The sequence below is a fragment of the Miscanthus floridulus genome, chromosome 18, assembly GCF_019320115.1.
Source record: "Miscanthus floridulus cultivar M001 chromosome 18, ASM1932011v1, whole genome shotgun sequence".
Lineage (NCBI taxonomy): Eukaryota > Viridiplantae > Streptophyta > Magnoliopsida > Poales > Poaceae > Miscanthus > Miscanthus floridulus.
The window spans coordinates 73,757,762-73,777,513 of NC_089597.1; the positions used below are offsets into that span (position 1 = coordinate 73,757,762).

The 19,752-nt window shown below is 50.9% G+C and overlaps 1 protein-coding gene across 1 annotated transcript; it reads left to right on the forward strand.

The window, feature by feature from the left end:
* LOC136519576 (alpha-1,3-arabinosyltransferase XAT3-like) lies at window positions 1-2,610 on the forward strand. The gene is made up of 5 exons (XM_066512960.1): window positions 1-130; window positions 526-585; window positions 676-729; window positions 1,087-1,152; window positions 1,421-2,610. Exons 1-5 carry the CDS (start codon window positions 1-3, stop codon window positions 2,608-2,610), a joined length of 1,500 nt encoding a protein of 499 aa, XP_066369057.1.
* Window positions 2,611-19,752: the final 17,142 nt, after the last annotated feature.

The following is a 19,752-nucleotide window of genomic DNA, read 5'->3' on the forward strand; positions in this document are numbered from 1 at the left end:
ATGAGGCGGCACGAGAAAACGAAGCAGCAGCATGGGAGCGGCGGAAGATGGCCGGCACTGTGGCTCCTTCTGCCTCCTCTTCTAGTTCTGGCTGTGATCAAGACTAACTTACTGCCGCAGGGTGCGCGCTGTAAGTCATCCTACCTTCCAGTCAATTCCATATCAGCTCCTCTCTGTTTCATCTCTCCTGATTACCATTAGTGTGATTTTGCTGCTCTCCTCTCTTTCATGAATGCAGAGTGGCATTTTGGCCATTTATGCTTTGATTTTACATGACAAAGAGCCCTCAGTTTAATTGTGCTGAACCTCCAAAATATTCTCGAAAACCCACAGTAGTGCTTACAGTATATATACAGTTGAAGGTTTAGGGAACACATAGGAATTTTTATGTTTATTACTTAGAGTAAAATGAGATACATTTTTTAGAGGAAATGTATGCTTTACCATTTCAAGCTTTCTGACAATAGGCTTTAATGAATCTAAAAACAGCTCACTTACAAAACTTTGCACCTTGGCTCTCTGCAGTTAAGGAGACCGGATTTGACAAATTAACAAATGAAATGGTTCAGAGAGTTTCATCTTTAGGTAAGCTATAAGATTGTATACTGAACTCTCTGCTTTCATCTACATCTCGATGTGAAATGCTTGACACATAATGGTGCCTATATGTTCAAGGTTTGGATAGTGCAAGTCGGCAGCAACAATCACTTGACGCAGAATCTGCAAAAGGTATGTATGGCAAACAACTGTTATGTTAACCATCATACAGCGCATTTTTGAGCAATCTTTTGGAATCCCTACCATGGATTTACGCACTTCAATCTGCAGAACATGTTGAGCAGTAAGCAAGTAGTCTGTTACTCTGTTTCCTAGTTGTCGCCACTTCAACCACAGCCGTCGGATAGAGCATTCATTATTAATTAAAAAGAAATAGTTATATTATGTTTATTTAACATATATATACAATGTCTTCCGTTTGCATTACGTTGGAGTGTCACCCTTATCATTATTTTTTTCGAAGGGACGGCAAAAGCTTTGACCCTTATCATTATATATGTGATATTAATCCAGTTTCATTTCCTGCAGAGTACAACCAACAAAATCATATTCTTGCCACAAACGTGGCAAAAGATGGTTCTTTGAGAAATTCAGGTACAATTGGCCTTCCCCATTTAGCTTGATTACTGTTTCGGCATTACACGAGGGGCTATTTGTCATGTTTTTCACAGTTTGCCAACTAATGAATGCAATAATTTTGGCTGAAAATGGTAACAATAATTATTTTTAGGGCATGTTTGGATCCCATGAATTGAAACCAATGTTTAAAAAGTGCTTCCCATTTCATTATTAGATTATTTTCCAATTCCTGAACCAAAACGGGCATTAGAGAATTTTCTAATCTGTCTTGTGTGGTATGCAGATGTAGCAGAACCACCGACAAGCAGGAGCAAGCTAACCTGCAACTGGAGCCATCGTCACTCAGACACCTGCAGAATGGAAGGTGACTTGCGGATCCATGGCAAAGCCGGCACTGTCTATGTCCTTTCATCATCCACCTTCAACCCAAACAACTCGACCACCACAATCCGGCCGTACACGCGGAAGTGGGAGCAAGGGACCATGGCAAGGATTCGGGAGGTCACCATACGGTCCACCGCGCCAGAGCCTTACAGCTTCGTTATCCCACCCAAGTGCACGGTGAGGCACGACGTGCCAACGGTGGTCTTCTCTACCGGCGGCTGCGGCAAGAACTTCTTCCACGCCATGACTGACCTCATTGTGCCACTCTACATCACAGCCCGTGAGTACAACGGCCACGTCCAGCTGCTCGTCACCGACTACCAGCCTGAGTGGGTGGCCAAATTCAGGCCGATCCTGGCCGCACTATCCATCTACCCGGTCATAGACTTCGACGCCGACACCGCCGTGCGTTGCTTCCCGTCGGCGCACGTCGGGCTTGAGAGCCACAGGATACTTGGCATCAACCCGGCCCTCTCCCGCAACGGCTACACCATGATGGGATTCCGGGACTTCCTCCGGGACGTCTTCTCGCTGCGGCGGGCATGGACGACACCCGTAAGCAGGAGCAGTGGACGCAAGCCTCGGCTCGTCTTTGTTCTGCGGCGCCACTCGAGGGCGGTGACGAACGAAGCCGATGCCATCGCCGCCGTTGTGGATCTCGGCTTCGAGGTCGTTGCTGCGGGTCCGGAGGACGTCCGCGACATGGCCAAGATCGCGGCGGTGGTGAACTCGTGCGACGTGATGGTGGGCGTGCACGGCGCTGGGCTGACCAACATGGTGTTCCTGCCGCACAACGGCACCATAGTGCAGATCATCCCGTGGGGAAACTTGAAGTACCCATGCCGGTTCGACTTCGGCAACCCGGTGCCAGACATGGGACTGCACTACGTCGAATACGAGGTGAACGCGGAGGAGACCACGCTCAAGTACAAGTACCCCAGGGACCATCCGGTGTTTACCGACCCAGTCTCCATAGAGCGCACCGGTAAACTTTGGGAGACCTTCCTCGAGGGCCAGAACGTCACGCTGGACATCGACAGGTTCAGAGAGGCCATGCAGCAAGTGTACAAGTCCGTCACCACTGAGTAGGGTTGCTGCTGCCAGGCATGAAGTAGAGGTTGACGATTAATGTGTAATTTTTCCTATTCTTTTGCTGTTCTGTTCTACAACTGCAATACTGGCTCATCAAGTGGGGCGGAGATGTCCTTTAGTGTAGTGCGCAATACATTTTGATCTCAACCAAAAAAGAAGTCCTTCTTTCCATTGACTAAAGAGAAGTTAGTTGAAAAAGATACGCAAATGTAGTGTGCATATTGCCTGTAATTGCATAACCTCTGGGTGACGTTCTATATCAGGCACAGGGCAGGTAGATGAACTAAACGGTCGAATTCACAACCACATCTACTTGAAGCTTAAATCCTAGCTAGCACCCAAAAACACTACTAAACTGAACGCAAAATATTTCTGGCATAAGAACAGCATTATGTGCTTAACTATTTCCCTCATAAATCAATAGTTTTGCACTCAAATACTCAATGACTCAACTTTTTACTTTGTCGAACAACAATTGCATAAGTGCTAGCCAAAGGCTTCAGAAACCAAGAATCATCAGCATCTACTCTAGCCATGCACACATTTCCTATATTATTTTCTATTAAGATCCAACAGCTACTAGGGGCTATAAATGGGCTCTAATTATTATTTGCAAGCTCTTGGTGGGGCTCCTCCCCTGGTGGGGGATGTTTTTATATTCCCTGTTTGCTTCTCTTATAATCCGTACTTTTCAGCTTGTTTTTTTTCAGCCGAAACAATATTTTTCTCTCACAATAAATCAGCCGAAACAGTGTTTCGACTTATTTTTTCAGCGAAGCGAACGGGGCCATAAAAAAAGGCTATAAATGAGCCCTAAATATTATTCGCAGTTCTAGGCTAAGTAATTGGACCCTAAACACAAGAGTAGAGGCCCCCAACATATAATACACCCAACACTACATCTCAGCCCAATAGGTCAGGTTGAGTAGGCCAAAAATGGAGCGTTTGGTAAGCCTACCATTTACTCTAAATATGGTTACTTTGTCTTACATGTGGGACCCTAGTTGACCTGTTCTATACCACAATTTTGTGACACACACAATGTGAGGAAAGTGTTTTGTCATAATATTTCTAGTACATATGTTTGTGAAGTTTCTCGTGATGATTTAAAATTTGTCATAAAAGTAAACTCCAAGTAAAAGTTTATGTCCCATCTTATGGAGAACGTCATAGATCAATGATAGATTACTCGATTGTTGAAACATTGGGATGTCATAGTCTCATCTTCTTTAGGCACTAGGGAGGATGTGCTAATGTAGAGGCGTTTCGCAGCTACACCTGGTTGGGGCAAGCTCGATCTCAAGAAATGGGGGATGTCATAGTCGCAGCTCATGATGAAAAGATGCCGGAGTCAGGATTACACCAGAAGACGGGTGTTCGAGAAGCAACAGAGCAAGCTCAGACTGGAAGAGCGGCCAGGCTTCGGCACTCGCCGCACCGGCCCAGAGTCCGCGTTCAAGCAAAAGGCCCAAACTCAGTCTGGCAGTAACCATCCGAAGGGGGTTGGTTTATCATCTCCTGCTGGAATACTTCTGTTACGACCTTGTGATCATCGCCTAGCCATGTTAGGAATGAACCTATCACAGGATAGTACTGGTCAGCGACAGGCAGAGTAATATTGTACTGAACACTTGTCTTATGACCAGCATCGTCTACGAACTACGAGCGTCGGAATAAGCGCAAACATGGCTAGGCGGGCGCGGCGCGCGGAGGACGGCGAACCACTCTATGTAACTAGACGGATTGTCTCGAAAAAAAATTGGACCTAGAGGGATTATCAGACAACTGGTAGGCTTGAATAATACGGAGCCGTAATAATCAAGTTTTATCATGTAACAACTTCACAGGTCCCCTGTCGTAGTTTCTTTTTTGTTCGTATCCACCAAATAGTAGAAATAATCTGTCGCATGCTGTTTTGTCAATACCCGATTTTGTCCTGTGCTTGCGACCGTCTCTTGATGAATGATGCCTTTCTGCTGTCAATATCTGAAAGCGATTATAAGAATATTATATATATACAAAGGGTGCGTGTCCTATATTATATATGAATGATGTACTCCTAATTAAATCAAGTACCTAGAGCATTGTTACTGACAAAAGTGAAGACAAGAGACCTAACCGGATATCCCTAATAATAATAACTAAACTAAAGTTAGTATAATAATTTCCACTCGCAGTAGTTATGTCACTATCATAGACGTGGACAAGATTACCTATTTTATTTGTTCACACTTGAAAATATGTCCCATCCAATCTAAAATACTTAGCAGTATTTTCACATTATCTAAAGTTTAGTCTGTAAATGATATAAAAGAATAAAGTTACCAAATGTACTACCTAATGACAGATTTGACAATATTTATTGAATGCAACCACTGATTTAGAAATCCAGTCAAAACCATTGCAAATTAGCTCGTAACATTAGTAGAGTAGTGTCAAATATTTGATAAGTATTATAGGATAATAATAGTGTCGGTGTTTCGATCACTGACTAGTAAATTTGTATCTGCGCGTCTGGCCCAGATGGTGTGCTTAAAGAACACAAGGATTTACACCGTTTCAGGCGTAATGTTCCCTACGTCCAGTTTGCTGCTACTGCTCGTGTTACCGGCACTAGTTTAGTACTAGGGGTTACAAACGAGCGAAGAGAGAAGGTCCCAAGTCTCTGGTGAAAAGATCGAACGGAGCTGAGTCATGTTCACCTCGTTCAGCCGTGTGCTTGTTGCCCCTCCTTGGGCCATCCTGCTTCCCCCTTTTATAGGTGAAGGGGAAGGCACATGTTACAGAGAGAAATAGGAGAAAAACGAGCGAGAAGAAGGCCTCCAGGGCCGCCGGGTCCTTCTCCTTCATGCTGGGTCCCGCAACACTGTAGATGGTGACGACGACGCCTCCACGTTGGGCTCCTCTTCTCCACTGGTGTCATGCCCCGACGTCATCAGCTGGTCGTGGCATCCCATCCTGTCCCGGCGGACGACGTGGTGAACCGACTGTGCCTGATCAGTGGCCGTACGGGGAGTAGGCAGCACAGTGACCACGCACCCGTCACTATTGGCGATGTGAACCCCTTGGCGTGGCCTGACGTCACCACGGGTCATGTCGAGACGTGTCCGCTTCCTTCCCGATGTCAGAAGTTTTCCCTGGGTTTGTACCCCTTAGACCCGTAGTGGTTGGAGGCGGTATGGATCCACGTCGAGCAGGACGGAGCCCGTGCCCTCAGGGTTGGGCGGGACTGGCTCCCGTACCATCGGGGTCGGGTGGCACGGGGCCTGTGCCCAAGGGGTCGGGCGAGACAGAGACCGTGCCCTCAAGGTCGGGTGGGACGGCTCCCGTACCCTCAGGGTCGGGTGACACGGGGCCCGTGCCCTCAGGGTCAGGGTGAGACAGAGCCCGTGCCCTCAGGGTCGAGTGGGACGTCTCCCGTACTCTCGGTGTCGGGTGACACGGGGCCCGTGCCCAAGGGTTCTGGCGAGGCGGAAACCGTCCCTTCGGGGTCGGTCGTGACTGAAATACATCCTCGATTATCTAGGCGAATTTGTCGTTTGTGGTCCTAAGATCCATTCTTTGGGTATCCCTAATATTGATACCCGACAGTAGCCTCAAGCCTATGGAGGAGTAGGATACTCCTTCATAGGATTTTTTGGATGGAGGGACCTCGAGGGCTTCGATCTTCTGCTGCCCGTGGGATGCCTTGGTGGGTTGCGATTTCCTTCTGTCGTGATCGGACTCCTAGGGAACATGTAGCTACAGGATTCGAGGGGCCAGAAAAGATTTCTCTTGATTCCGATCCATCCCTAGGATCCGATCAATCTGCCAACGTCATGCGACCGCATATTCGGTCTCCTTACGAGTCCAACTTCCCTTGAGCCCCCGCGCATCGTAGGGGTCCGATCAAGGGGTCAGCTCATGTTGTGATCGTCCTCCCTCAAGTGTTTTTTCAACAAAGCGGAGGGGCTGAGTCGTGCCATGTTTTCCTCAATGGACGAATTATGGTGCTCGGTGAGCTATTAATGGGCTAGTGCGAGTGGGGCCTCGGCATACCGTTCACGAGGATTTGGCATGGGTCCGCTGGTGACCGACTCTAGATTCTTGGCGGCCAATCCATATAGTTCTTGGGTCCATTCGACTGGCCGAGAACTATATGGATTGACCGACTCTAGATTCCCAGGGGCTCGCTGCCTTTCTTCGTGGAAAAACCATGGACTATGGACTAACCAAGACTTGAACGTGGGCCAAGATGCCTGCGGCGCTCATGCGCTCGGGTACTGGCCTCTAGCGGGCCCATCCCTTTCCACCCCTCACTCTAAAGGTGTGTCGGAGTTGTTGTGAACACGTCGGTGGGCCAACCTTTGAACTCCTGGGCCTAAATGGGCCATGGGAGCATTTTTAGCTATGTATCCTTCCTTACCTATGGCGGTTCTTGGCCCATTGAATGGGATGAACTGTGATCTAGAGCGTCCTTCGAGGGAGAGGCCATAGGTGGCGTGTGCACGTTGCTCTGGGAGGCGATGTGATGAGGCGTGGTTGGCGCGTTCGAGGGAGCGGTCAGAGGTGGCATGCACATGATCTTTGGGGGGCGATGTGACGTGGCACAACGGGCACGTAAATATAGGCAGACGGTTAGCCTCTTGCCTCACCCCGCCTTATAAATAGCGGCCTCCTCCTTCATGTTTCGTCACATTAAACCGCAACCTTGCCTTCTCCGCCTTTCCACCACCGTCATTCGGATCTGCTGCCCTTACTAATCCACCGCCAGCGCCCTAGATCCATAGCCTTCGCTTCTCCACCACTGCCAAAAAGTCCTTGCTCCTCCATCTTCGCTTTCCATGGAGTAGTGGTACCGCTCCGACATCACCCACACACGCATGGAGGGCCTCGTCAAGCACAGTCTTCTTCGCGGGAGGACCGACATGATGGAGTGGCTGGTTCCTAGCCACGAGGATGTGCCGATACCGCCCGACGGTTACATCATCTCCTTTGCACCCTTCCACGAGCGCAGGTTCAGCAATTGCCCCTTATCCGTTCTTCCAGGGGCTGCTGCACCACTACCAGATCGAGCTATAGTACCTCAACCCCAATGGGATCCAGCACATTCGCGGCCTTCATCGCGATGTGCGTGGGGTACCTAGGGATCAAGCCACACTTCGAGTTCTGGAGGTACTTCTTCGCCATCTCCCTGCATAGGAAGGATAGAGGCAGGGAGATCCTAGTGCCGATGGGATATGTGGGCATCCACCTTCCAGGGCAGCGGATGGCCGAGTACATGCCCTACCAGCTATCTAGATCCAACAAGGGGTGGCACGTGTAGTGGTTCTACCTAAAGAATGACCCCATTACCCCCTTGCCGGTCTTCACCGGGCGCCTGATAGCAGAGGCACCGCCGACATGGCCGTGGGGGTCACCCATCAAGGAAAAGAAGAGGATGTGCAACATCCTCGAGGCCGTCGCATTCCTGAGGTGCTACGGCTTCATAGAGCCAGTGAAGTCGAGGCATATCACGTGATGAGGGTGGCACCACTGATGGTGCGCGCCCTCCTACTATATGGGATGACGCCCGCCAGTGCAGCTCGACGAGACGACGCTCGCCCAGGGGCCGCTCCGCAACAGCGAGGTCATGCATCGTATCAAGGAGGTGACTGATGAGTTCGACATAGTGTTCCCAATCCCGGGACATCCCGTGATATGACTGGAGTCGGGCTTTATCGAGCTGCTAGTGGATTTGGGCTTTCGGGCCTCTGTCGTGCCACTGCCGGAGCACGAGGCCATGAGGGCGGTGAACCGTCTACGGAGGAAGAAGGATAAGAATGACAAGGAGGCGAGGCGGTGGGCAAAGCAGCGGGTGAGGCTAAAATGAGGAAAGCAGGCGGTAGGGTTCGAAGGAGGAAAAGGAAGAAGAAAGAAGAAGGCAACAGTTCCGGGTCACCCGTCCAATGGGACGAGCTGGGCAGGCGGAGACTGATTTCGGGTCGCCCGTCCAATGGGGCAAGCTAGGCGGTGGGGAAGAGGATCCATGTTTGCCGTAGGCAGGGCCTTTCCCTATAGCATGCCCTAGGGTAGGAGGGGGAGGACACACCCCCAGAGCTAGCAGAATCAAGCCGCCCTGCTCCGTCTAGGCCTAGCCCCAAAACATCATCGTCTAATGGCGTCGAGGTGAGTCAAGAGTTTTTTTGTCCTTTTGTTCTAACGAAATTTTTCACGTAAACTGACCGTCATGTCCTTTGCAGCGTCAGGAGGACGTGGGACGCTTCTAAGGCTTGAGTCAAAGAAGAGCCTCACCCTCTGGCAGACGTGCTAGGAGCCGGCTAGCGCCACGCTAGAGGTGAGCAGGAGTGGTGCTAGGGCGGCCACTGATGTCAACCTGGGGAGGCACAGCCGATGGCTACATCCATAGGAGAGCAGATAGAGGAGGGCACATTCAGGGGAGCCCATGGCGGGCGTGGCACAGCCAGGTGCCGCTGCGATGTCATAGGTAGAGATGGCATAACCAAAGTCACCGTCCGTGCTGGTGGCCGCATCTGCGGCGGGGCAGATGGAAGAGGGCGCACCCAAGGCATCCTTAGCGGATGTGGTGATAGGGTAGGCCTCGGTATCCATGTCACCTGCCCCCTCTACCACCGGAGGGTATGCTCCAGAGGAGTTGCTGCCGCAAGAGGGGTCGGCGCCGCTTGGGATCGGTGTACAGCCGTCCCGGTCTCTGGTCCTAGTGGGCGATGACCCACACGTGTTGGGAGGATCCCAGACTTGGTGGGCAGACTGGCAGGACCCAGGGGCAATGCTTTTTTCCCTCGATGGTGCCATGGAGGTGATGGAATGGGGAAGCGTCCACACGAAGGTTGGGACCATGGTTCGTGCCCTGACCACCGTGCTGAGCTCATTGCACGGCATCGTCGCCCCAGTTGGCTAGGTTATGACCATGTTTCTGACCCTCATTTTCCCTTTCCATGCCTCTAAGTCCTATCCTCTCTGTGGTCCCTTATGGTCCAGTAGCCGGGAGAAGTCCGAACTCCTTCATCATGAGAAGGACGTTTGGGACCGCCTCACCAAAGAGACATGGCCAAGTGAGGGGCTGGCCGCATAGCTCACTGCCGCTCATCAGGAGGTGGCTGAGATTGCCCCCACCACCCGGGAGCTGGCTGACCTCTGAGTCCAAGAGAAGGATTCTCATGACGATGCCCCCAAGGCCTAGGGAGAAGCTCATGGCCCTGATCAAGAGTGCACGAATGCCATGGAGGCCGAGCGGCTACAGAAGGAGTGGGACAATTTGCTCCGGGACGTAGAGGGGCTCTGCACGGAGTGTGACTTGGCTTGCCAGGAAGCGCACTGACATCCAGCAGCAGATCGACCTCCTCGAGGGTGAGCTTGAGGGGGAGAGGGACCTGAAGGTTGTGGCTGAGGGCATGTCCGCTAGGCCCGCCATAGAGGTTGGTCATCGCCAGAAGAGGTCCGGTGCCTGTAGGCTAAGGTAACCCGGCAGAGCAAGTAGCGCGAGCAGCACTAGGAAGAGGTCCGGTGCCTGGAGGTCGAGGTGACCCGGTGGCATGATGAAGTGCGCAGGCTTTGAGTGGACGTGGACGGTATGCCTCTGGTTTCCCTTGTTGTCTTTCTCCCTGGAATCCGTGGTAGGCCTTTTGACATGGTCGGTATGTGGCTTGGATAGGTCTCGACAACAAGCTTGGCGTGGAGGTGATGAAGAGCCATGGCCTAGAGAAGGAGCTCAATGAGGTGAAGGCCTTCCTCCTAAAGGAGAGCGATGAGCATGATACCCTATGCGTCACCTTCTAGATGGTCTTTGATGACCTCGAACTGGCACTAGAGCAGGAGACGAGCTCATTCATGGTTTGCACCATTTGGATTACGGATCGAGCGTGTGAGCTAGGGCTTTGCGCCCGGTTACTCTGAGGCCAAGCTAGAGGACATCGAGAAGGAGGTGGCCCCTCTGGCACAAGACTTATCTTCCAAAATAGAGGATGAGATCACCCCTCAAAGAATTAGTTAGTTAGATAGGCCAGACTGGCGAACTTGTTATAAGTGGACAAGTTCTTAACTTTTGTTATGGTCGAACAGACTTTTGGCTCTTCTCCTTTTTTGTATAAAAAGGTTAATGCATTATGTCCCTTTCTGTTGTTAAGGCTATAAAGCTCGAGGTGCGGGTGAAAAAACTCTGATCATGTTGGTGAGAAAAAACACCATAGCCGCTGGGACGTAGGTTTCTTGCAGTCCGACCAGTTTTACTCAGCATTTGTTTCCACAACCCTTGCTTCTAGATCTTAATGTTAAAGAGGGTCGGGCGTAGAGAATGTTTTTAGGTAGATATACTCTTATCAGCCCCCGAGTGAGGCCTGATCCCTTGCTGTTGCTGGGGTCGAGTCTCACTAAAGATCGAGGAGACGATAGCGAAACCGATAAGAGAAAGTGTTTTTCATTTCAGCGACATAGCTGCTCGATGTTCTAGGCGTTGATGAAGACCTTGCCTTCGATGGTCTTGAGCTTGTTGGTGCTAGGCCGGAGCACCTCCGTGATGATGTACGGTCCCTCCCACGGCAGAGAGAGCTTGTGGTGGTTCTTGTTGCTCTAGACGAGGCAGAGCACCAGGTCCCCGACATTGAAGGCCCGACCCTGCACCCGATGGCTGTGGTACTGGTGCAACACTTGGTAGTACTTGGCCAAGCAGAGGAGGGCAATGTTGCATGCTTCATCGAGCTGATCCATGGCGTCCTCGAGGGACGCCTTGGCTCCCTGCTCATTGTATGCCCTGACCCTCAGTGCTTTGTAGTCGAGGTCAGTTGGGAGGACCGCCTCAGAACCATAGACCATGAAGAAAGGTGTGTAGCCGGTCGCCCAGATGGGGGTCATCCTCAAGCTCTAGTGCATCGTGGGGAGCTCCGCAACCCATCATCCAGCAAATTTGTTCAGCCGGTTGAAGATCCTAGGCTTAAGGCCTTGTAGGACCATGCCGTTCGCGCGCTCAACCTGCCCATTCGTGCGGGGGTTTGCCACGGCGGCCCAATCAATGTGGATGTGGTAGTCATCACAAAATCAGAGGAACTTTTTCCCTGGTGAACAGTGTGCTGTTGTCCATGATAATGGAGTTCGGGACTCCAAAGCGATGGACGATGTCAAGGAAGAACAACACGGCTTGCTCAGACTTGATCACAGAGATCGGTCGAGCCTCTATCCACTTTGTAAACTTGTCTATTGCGACAAGCAAGTGCGTATAGCGCCTGGGCGCTCTCTTGAGTGGTTCGACCATATCGAGCCCCCTAGACCGTGAATGGCCACGTGATGGGGATTGTTGGAGTGCTTGGGCCGATAGGTGGGTCAGCCGATGTGTGGGGTATGACCCTAGATACTCATGGCAGACCACATGGGCTACGCCCTTAGGGGCGGCCTAGCCCACAAGACGAAGCCTTATAGGGCATGATCCCGGTCAGCGCCTTCCGCAAGACATCTAGAAGATATCCTGAAGATACTACAAGATCTATTAGGATATGTATGATCCCAAGATTCCTGTAATCAGTTATTATTTTTCGGTTATCTCTTAGATCTAACCGACTTGTAACCCTACTCCTCGGACTATATAAGGCGGACAGGGGCCCCCTCCAAACACACGCAATATCTTACGATAGCTAATACAAACCAACAGACCATAGGAGTAGGGTATTACGTCATACTGACGGCCTGAACCTATCTAACTCGTGTGTCTCTGTTGTCTTCTTGTTCTTGATCTCACACTCCCCTGCCGATCAATCTACCTTTATGGGATACCCCTCGGAGGACTGCCGATGATATTCTGTCGACAGTTGGCGCGCTAGGTAGGGGTGTGCATGCTGTTTCCTTGCCAAACAAGATGGCTTTGTCCGCAGGCTCTTTGTCCCTCCCATAGCCTGGTCAGATCTTCATGGTCGAATCGATCTCGTGGATCATCAACGCTGATGGAGTCAGAGAGCTCCTTGAGCTGGTGTAGATCGATTCTGCTCCGATCATCCCCGCACCTGCGATTGCAGATCCTAATCTCGGAGCCAATTCCGAGGTCTCCTTCATCAACAACTCGCCGTCCGCTTCCTCGCTGCTAGAGGAGGCAGATCAACAACGCCGATCTGATCGAGTCCATCGATTGGGTCGGACTGAAGCTCGCCGATTGTCTCTCCATCACCGAATTGGCTCTAGGACACTTTGGTTCAGCGCCGACCACCCTCTGATCCAAATCTATCGGAGGCTTCCCAAAAAATTCCAGGAGTTGTGGCTTTGCCCTTTCGGGCTCACCAACTTCACTGCCACTTGCCAAGACGCCCTGAGGGGCAAATTTGCCGACCAGGTGGAATGCGCCCATCTACTCGCCGACCAGATCTCCGACCAACCTCCACCAGCCGTCAACATGCTACACTTAGGCCGATGCCCCAGAGTGCCCCTCCAGACCATCCCGGAGGAAAATACGGGCTTCGAGTCTCAGGGCTCTATGGAGACCCTCACCGAAACCTTCTCTGAGCAACTCCTTCTCCCTCCCTTTTGGGGTGGTGTGATCTTCAACGTCAGCGTCGATAGCCCTCAACGGAATGGCGAAACCAAGGAGGAGTGCGTTGCTCAGGAGAACCAAAACGTCAACCACGCCTAGTGCCGAGAAAATGAGGCTGCCATTGCGAGGGCCAAGGCTGCTCAGAATAATCGGCTCGATTCACAGGGAAGACCACTCTCGCTCCACCATGACCTCGATGAAGAATTTCTCCACATTGATGGTCACGATGTCTTCAAAACTCCAAGCGCTAATCTGGCAGTGGCCACCAATGAGCTCACTCGCCTCCCGCAGATGCCCGAGCTTGCCAAGGTCACCGCCATGCTTAAAGCAGCACACTATCAGGTTAATGAGATTCATGAGGATCAAAGACCTTCGTGCTCCACGAGCACGATTCGCCAATCAGCGGCGCCGAGATCTAATCGCCGCCCCAGTCAAAGCCATTTCACCGACCAGTCGCTACCTCACCAGGGGGGAGCCAGGGGCCACTGTGCTGAACACCATCACCAACATGACTAGGAGGTCGAATAGGATGCTTGAGTGCACCTTAGCAACCTCTGGGATGCGTGATGGCATATTGAGCAACGTCGTTTTAGTCACCATGAAGACAAAGTATGTCGCCGCTAGGAGTACGAGCAGGAGTATGGCAACCTGGACTCAGCTCTCGAGCCTATCATTGATGGCAACACTGCAGACGACGGTGTCGACAACCCTAAGGGGCCTCCAGCTTTCACAAGGGCGCTCTGAACACTTCGGTGGCCCCATGGGTTTAAGATCACTGGGGTCGAGCCCTATGAAGGAAGGATGAACCTGACATAGTGGCTGTAGGCTTACGCCACTATTGTCCGCGCCGCCGGAGGAGACACTAGTGTCATGGCAAATTATCTCCCCATCATGCTCACGCCACCCGCCATGAGCTAGTTTACCAGCCTTGCGTCGGACTCCATCGGATCCTAGGAAGAGCTGAAGAAAGTCTTCACCGACAACTATATGGCCACATGTACTCGACCTGGTACCAAGCATGACCTCAACCGCATCAACTAGAAGCCATCCGAGCTCCTCCATAGCTACATCCAATGTTTCTTCCGAGATGAGGAATTCTATTCCCAACATCACGAAGGCTGAGGTCATCACCGCCTTTATCCGAGGACTCCACCATCACTGAGCTTTGCTCCAAATTCAACCACAAGCCGCCTACCGGCATCAGCGAGATGATCACTACAACCAATCAGTACGCCGACACTGAGGAAGCCGAGGTGCACTTCAATGAGGATGTAGGGCACTCATCGCCCACCTCACCGCTACGATGACCGCCCCGATGACCGACACCACAGTGACCGCCGCCCCGACGACCACAGCTACCATCGTGACGGCGGCCGTGATCAGGACAGAAGGACCTAGGCCTGGCCAAAATCACCGCTGCCGGCCAGACCACATCATCGACGCCGTCAATCAACCTCACGCCAAGCGCTACTATGATGAACCATACCAAAAGATCCTTGACGTCCCGTGCCCTCTTCATAAGAACGCCAAACTCAAGATGAAGAACTGCCTCAGGTTTGGCTAATGAGTTCCAGGACAAGAAGTAGGATGATGACGCCAACGATGGAGCTGGAGGTCACCGACCACCTAGGGGCAACAATAATGCCTTTCAGGACCACAACAAGGTGGTCGCCACCATCTTCGGGGGCCTCGCCTCCACTGAGAGCAGAAGAGAATGGAAGCTCGCCGCACGGCAGGGTGCTCTCCGTCACTATAGAAGATGCCACCGCCAACCCTAGCTATCGCCCATGGTCCTGATGTCCCCATCACCTTCAGTAGGGCCAACCAGTGGGCGGATATTCCCTACACAAGGTGTTTTCCCCTCATCCTCGATGCAACCGTATAGACGGTGCTCTTCAGAAAAGTGCTTGTCGATGGTGGGAGCGCTCTAAATCTCCTCTTCGCCAGAGCCCTAAAAGAGCTAGGCCTCGGTTTGTCAAATCTCACACCTTCCGACTCCTCCTTTTGGGGTGTGGTACCTGGTAGGGCCTCCAAACCGCTTGGAGAGATTACCCTACTAGTACAGTTCGGCACAACGAGCAACTACCGCATCGAACACATCTACTTCTACGTCGCCGACTTCGACGCCGCCTACCACGCCATACTTGGTCGGACCAACTCTGGCCAAGTTCATGGCCATGCCTGCACTATGCCTATCTGGTGCTAAAGATGCCTTCGCCTGCTAGAGTCTTGGCCCTACGGGCCAACCTCTCCATCGCCTATGCCTACGAGACAGAGAGTCTCACCCTCGCCGAATCTACCGACCTCTCCATCCAGATGGCTAGCAGTGGTCACTGAAGCCAAGACGATGCCTACCATAGACATGGAGATCCCAAAGCTAGAGCCTCCTCAGTGCCTTCGCCAAGTCAAAGGAAGTCAAGGAGATCGGCCTCGGCCTCGACGACCCCTCCAAGACCATGAAGATTGGGGATCACCTTGACCCCAAATAGGAAAGCACACTCGTCTCCTTCCTATATGCCAACGTTAATGTGTTTGCTTGGAAACCTACTAGACATGCCGGGGGTACCACGGGAGAAGATTGAGCACTCCTTGAATGTCTCGCCGACCGCCAAACCGATCAAGTAGAAACTCCGCCAATTCATGCTAGACAAGAAGGAGGCTATTAGGGTAGAAATAAAATGGCTCTTAGCTACCGGATTCATAAAAGAAGTGTATCATCTAGATTGGTTAGCAAACCCTGTTCTTGTTCGAAAAAAGAATAAAGAATGGAGAATGTGTGTTGATTATACTGATCTTAACAAACACTGCCCTAAAGACCCCTTTGGCCTGCCTCGGATAGACGAGATTGTAGACTCCACCGCTGGCTACGAACTGCTCTCCTTCCTTGACTGTTACTCTGGCTATCACTAGATTTCCTTAAAGGAAGAAGATCAGATCAAGACATCGTTCATCATGCCCTTCGGTGCTTACTGCTACACGACCATGTCCTTCGGACTCAAGAACGCCAGAGCAACCTATCAAAGGGCCATCTAGATGTGCCTTGATCAACAGATCAGCCACAACATCAAAGCCTACATCGATGATGTGGTCGTCAAGACTAAGGCCACTGACAATCTTATCGCCGACCTTGAGGAAACTTTCGCCAACTTGAACAAGTACCGATGGAAGTTGAACCCTTCAAAGTGCATCTTTGGAGTTCCATCCGGTATACTGCTGGGCTACATTATCAGTGCTCGAGGCATCGAACCTAACCCTGGCAAGGTCTCCACCATCACCAATATGAAATGGCCGACATGTGTCAAAGATATACAGAAGCTTACAGGCTGCATGGCTACCTTAAGCCGCTTCATATCATGCCTCGGCGAAAAAGGGCTACCTTTCTTCAAGCTCCTTAAGGCCCCCAAGCACTTTTCTTGGTCGAAGGAGGCAGACATAGCTTTTTGAGTAGCTCAAGATGTTCCTAACAAATCCTCCAAGCATGACGGTGCCATGACCAGATGAAACTCTGCTGATCTACATCGCCGCCACTTCTCAGCATCGTCAGCACAGCTATTGTCGTCAAACGCGAGGAAGTCGGGCATGCCTACAAGGTGTAATGTCTGGTATACTTCATAAGCAAGGTACTTAACGAGCCCAAAACTCGTTATCCTCAGGTACAAAAGTTGTTATATGTAATTCTGATTACGTCGCGCAAGCTCCGACACTACTTCGACTACTACAAGATCACCATGGTCACTGAGTTCCCTCTAGGGGACATTCTCAGCAACAAGGAGGCCAACAGCTACATCATCAAGTGGGCTGTTGAGCTCGACACTTACTCCATCAAATTCAGAAGTAGGCCTACCATCAAGTCATAGGCGCTCGCCAATTTCATCGCTGAGTGGACCGAGATCCAAGAGCCTATCGCTGCCACTTGCCCCGAGCACTGGGTGATGTACTTTGATGGCGCCCTTAACATCAACGTTGCTGGTGCGGGCATTCTATTCATTACGTTGACCAAGGATAAGCTCAGATATGTTCACCAAATACACTTTCCAGCCTCCAGCAACGCCGCTGAATATGAAGCATGTCTCCACGGACTCCATATAGCCGTCGAGCTCGGTGTCAAATGACTCATGGTGTATGGGGATTCCGCACTGGTCATCAACCAACTCAACAAAGACTGGTCTTGCTCCAGCGAGAGGATGGATGCATATTGCGCCAAAATTAGGAAGCTTGAAGGAAAATTCTACGACATTGAGTACCACCACGTGGTACACGACCAAAATTAGCTCGCCGACCACTTATCCAAGTTGGGCTCTTCTCGTGTCGTGATCCCACTGGGGGTCTTCGTTTAGGATCTCCTGGCGCCATCCATCAAAGAAGGTAAGGAAGTTCCCCCCGCCGATCAGCTGGTACTTACTAGTACCTTCGCCGGCCACTGATTGGAATGAGCAATTCATCAAGTACCTCACCAGCGCCGAGGTACCCGCCGACAAGACTGAAAACAAACACCTAATTCGTTGAAGCAAGCATTACGTGCTGGTGGATGGCAACTTGATGAGGAAAAGTGCCAAGGAAGGGATACTATAGAAATGCATCACCCAAGAGGAGGGAGTAAAGCTACTCCTCAAAATTCACTCTGGTTCCTACGACAACCATGTGGCCTCGAGAACACTGGTCGACAAGGCTTTTCGAGCTGGTTTCTATTGGCCCATAGCCATCTCTGATGCAGAAGACCTCATCCGATGTTGTGAAGGATGCCAATTTTTCGCTAAGCAAATACACGTGCCGGCGCAAGAGCTACAAACCATCCCAGCTTCCTGGCCCTTCGCATGCTGGTGACTGGATATGATCAGGCCTTTCAAGCTAGTGCCAGGTGGTTTCCGGTATGTGTATGTCGCCATTGACAAGTTCTCCAAGTGGATTGAATACAAACCGCTCGTCTCGGCTACTGCAAAGAAGGTAGTCGAGCTCTTCGAAGATATCATCCACAGATTTGGTCTCCCGAACAGCATCATCACCGACCTCGGAACTACATTTATCGGCCATCACTTCTGGGACTTCTGTGAAGACCAATGCATCTCCGTCAAATATGTCTGTCTCCATTGCCCATCCTAGAGCCAACGGTTAGGTCGAATGGGCGAACGACATGATCCTTGATGCCCTCAAAAAGCGACTATATCAAAAAAAGAAAAGCACCCAGGCAGATGGCTCAAGGAGCTACCTGTTGTAGTCTGGGGACTGTGTACTCAAGTTAGTCGCAGCATCGGCGTGACTCCATACTTCTTAGTCTACGGCTCAGAAGCCATACTACCAGTGGACATTGCCTTCGAGCACCTAGGGTGGAAAACTATGATGAAGAGTAGGCCGTAGCTATTTGGACAGAGGACATCGACAGGGCCGAGGAAGAATGCCTAATCACCTGTGTCCGCACAGCTAAATATCTGGAAGGCTTGCGGCGGTACTACAACCGAAACATCAAAGGTCGTTGATTTGCTGCCGGTGATCTCGTTCTCCATAGAAAATAAAAAACTGAAGGGATGCACAAGCTCTCTTCCCCTTGGGAAGGGCCTTACGTCGTCAAATAAGTTACCCGACCAGGGTCTTATCGCCTAAGTGACTTAGAAGGAATCGATGTTCCCAACTCATGGCACATCGAACACCTTATACGTTTCTATCCTTGAAACGCTCTAGATATGTACTCTCCACTTTTATGTTGAATAAAGTTTTGGTGTCCATAACTTGTATCCATTGTCTCTATTGTGGTTTAACATCCACTCGTGGTCGCCGAGCTCTATGCTACTTCATAACGAACTCCAATACGAAATCGCCATCACTGATCTGACCACGTTCCTCTAAATCTCCAACGTTATTGCCGAACCGTTTTCTCCCATTTCGCCGAAAGATTTCTCCAAATCGCCGACACATTTTTCGCCAAAAGTCACCAAAAAAAGTTTTCTCCAAATCACCGAACACGTTTCCTCTAAATCGCCAATGTATTTCACCACGTTTCTTCTCCAAATCACCGAACACTTTTCTCCAAATCTCCAAGATATTTCGCCGATCAACAAGCAACATACTTTCTTTTCTGTTCTCTTCAGAGAAGACCCAGTCTCCGATCTCTCCCTATATGTGCTACGAGCTCCGCGCTCTGCGTTATGGGTGGTCGGCTGTGGTTCCTTGGTCATGCCTGTTCATCCTACACGTCTACGAGCTCTGCGCTCGACGTTATGGACTATGGGCTAGCCAAGGCCGAGGGCTCAGCATAGAATTAATTGCTCGGACGTCGCTTATATTTCCTATATCTCCAAGTTATTTTCATAACCGCCGTGCAGCACACGTTTCATTCTTTTCTCTATGGAGAAGACCCAGTCTCTGATCTCTCCCTACACGTGCTACGGGCTCCGTGCTCTGCGTTATGGGTGGTCGGCTATGGTTCCTTGGTCATGCCTGTTCCTCCTACACGTGCACGGGCTCCGCGCTCGACACCATGGACTATGGGCTAGCTGAGGCCATATGGGTCAATAGCGAACCAACTGCTCGGACTCTACTTACACTACGTGGTTAAAACTATGAAGATTTTTTCACCAAAATACAATCTAAGTGTAACAGAACCGACCAATTATACGAAATTAAGTAAGAAAATC

Excerpts from the sequence above, each read along its gene's own strand:
- LOC136519576 (XM_066512960.1), top strand. The coding sequence starts at position 1 with ATGAGGCGGCACGAGAAAACGAAGCAGCAGCATGGGAGCGGCGGAAGA. Across the intron at positions 131-525 it reads ACTGCCGCAGGGTGCGCGCT|TTAAGGAGACCGGATTTGAC; the intron begins GTAAGTCATCCT and ends GGCTCTCTGCAG. Across the intron at positions 586-675 it reads TCAGAGAGTTTCATCTTTAG|GTTTGGATAGTGCAAGTCGG; the intron begins GTAAGCTATAAG and ends TATATGTTCAAG.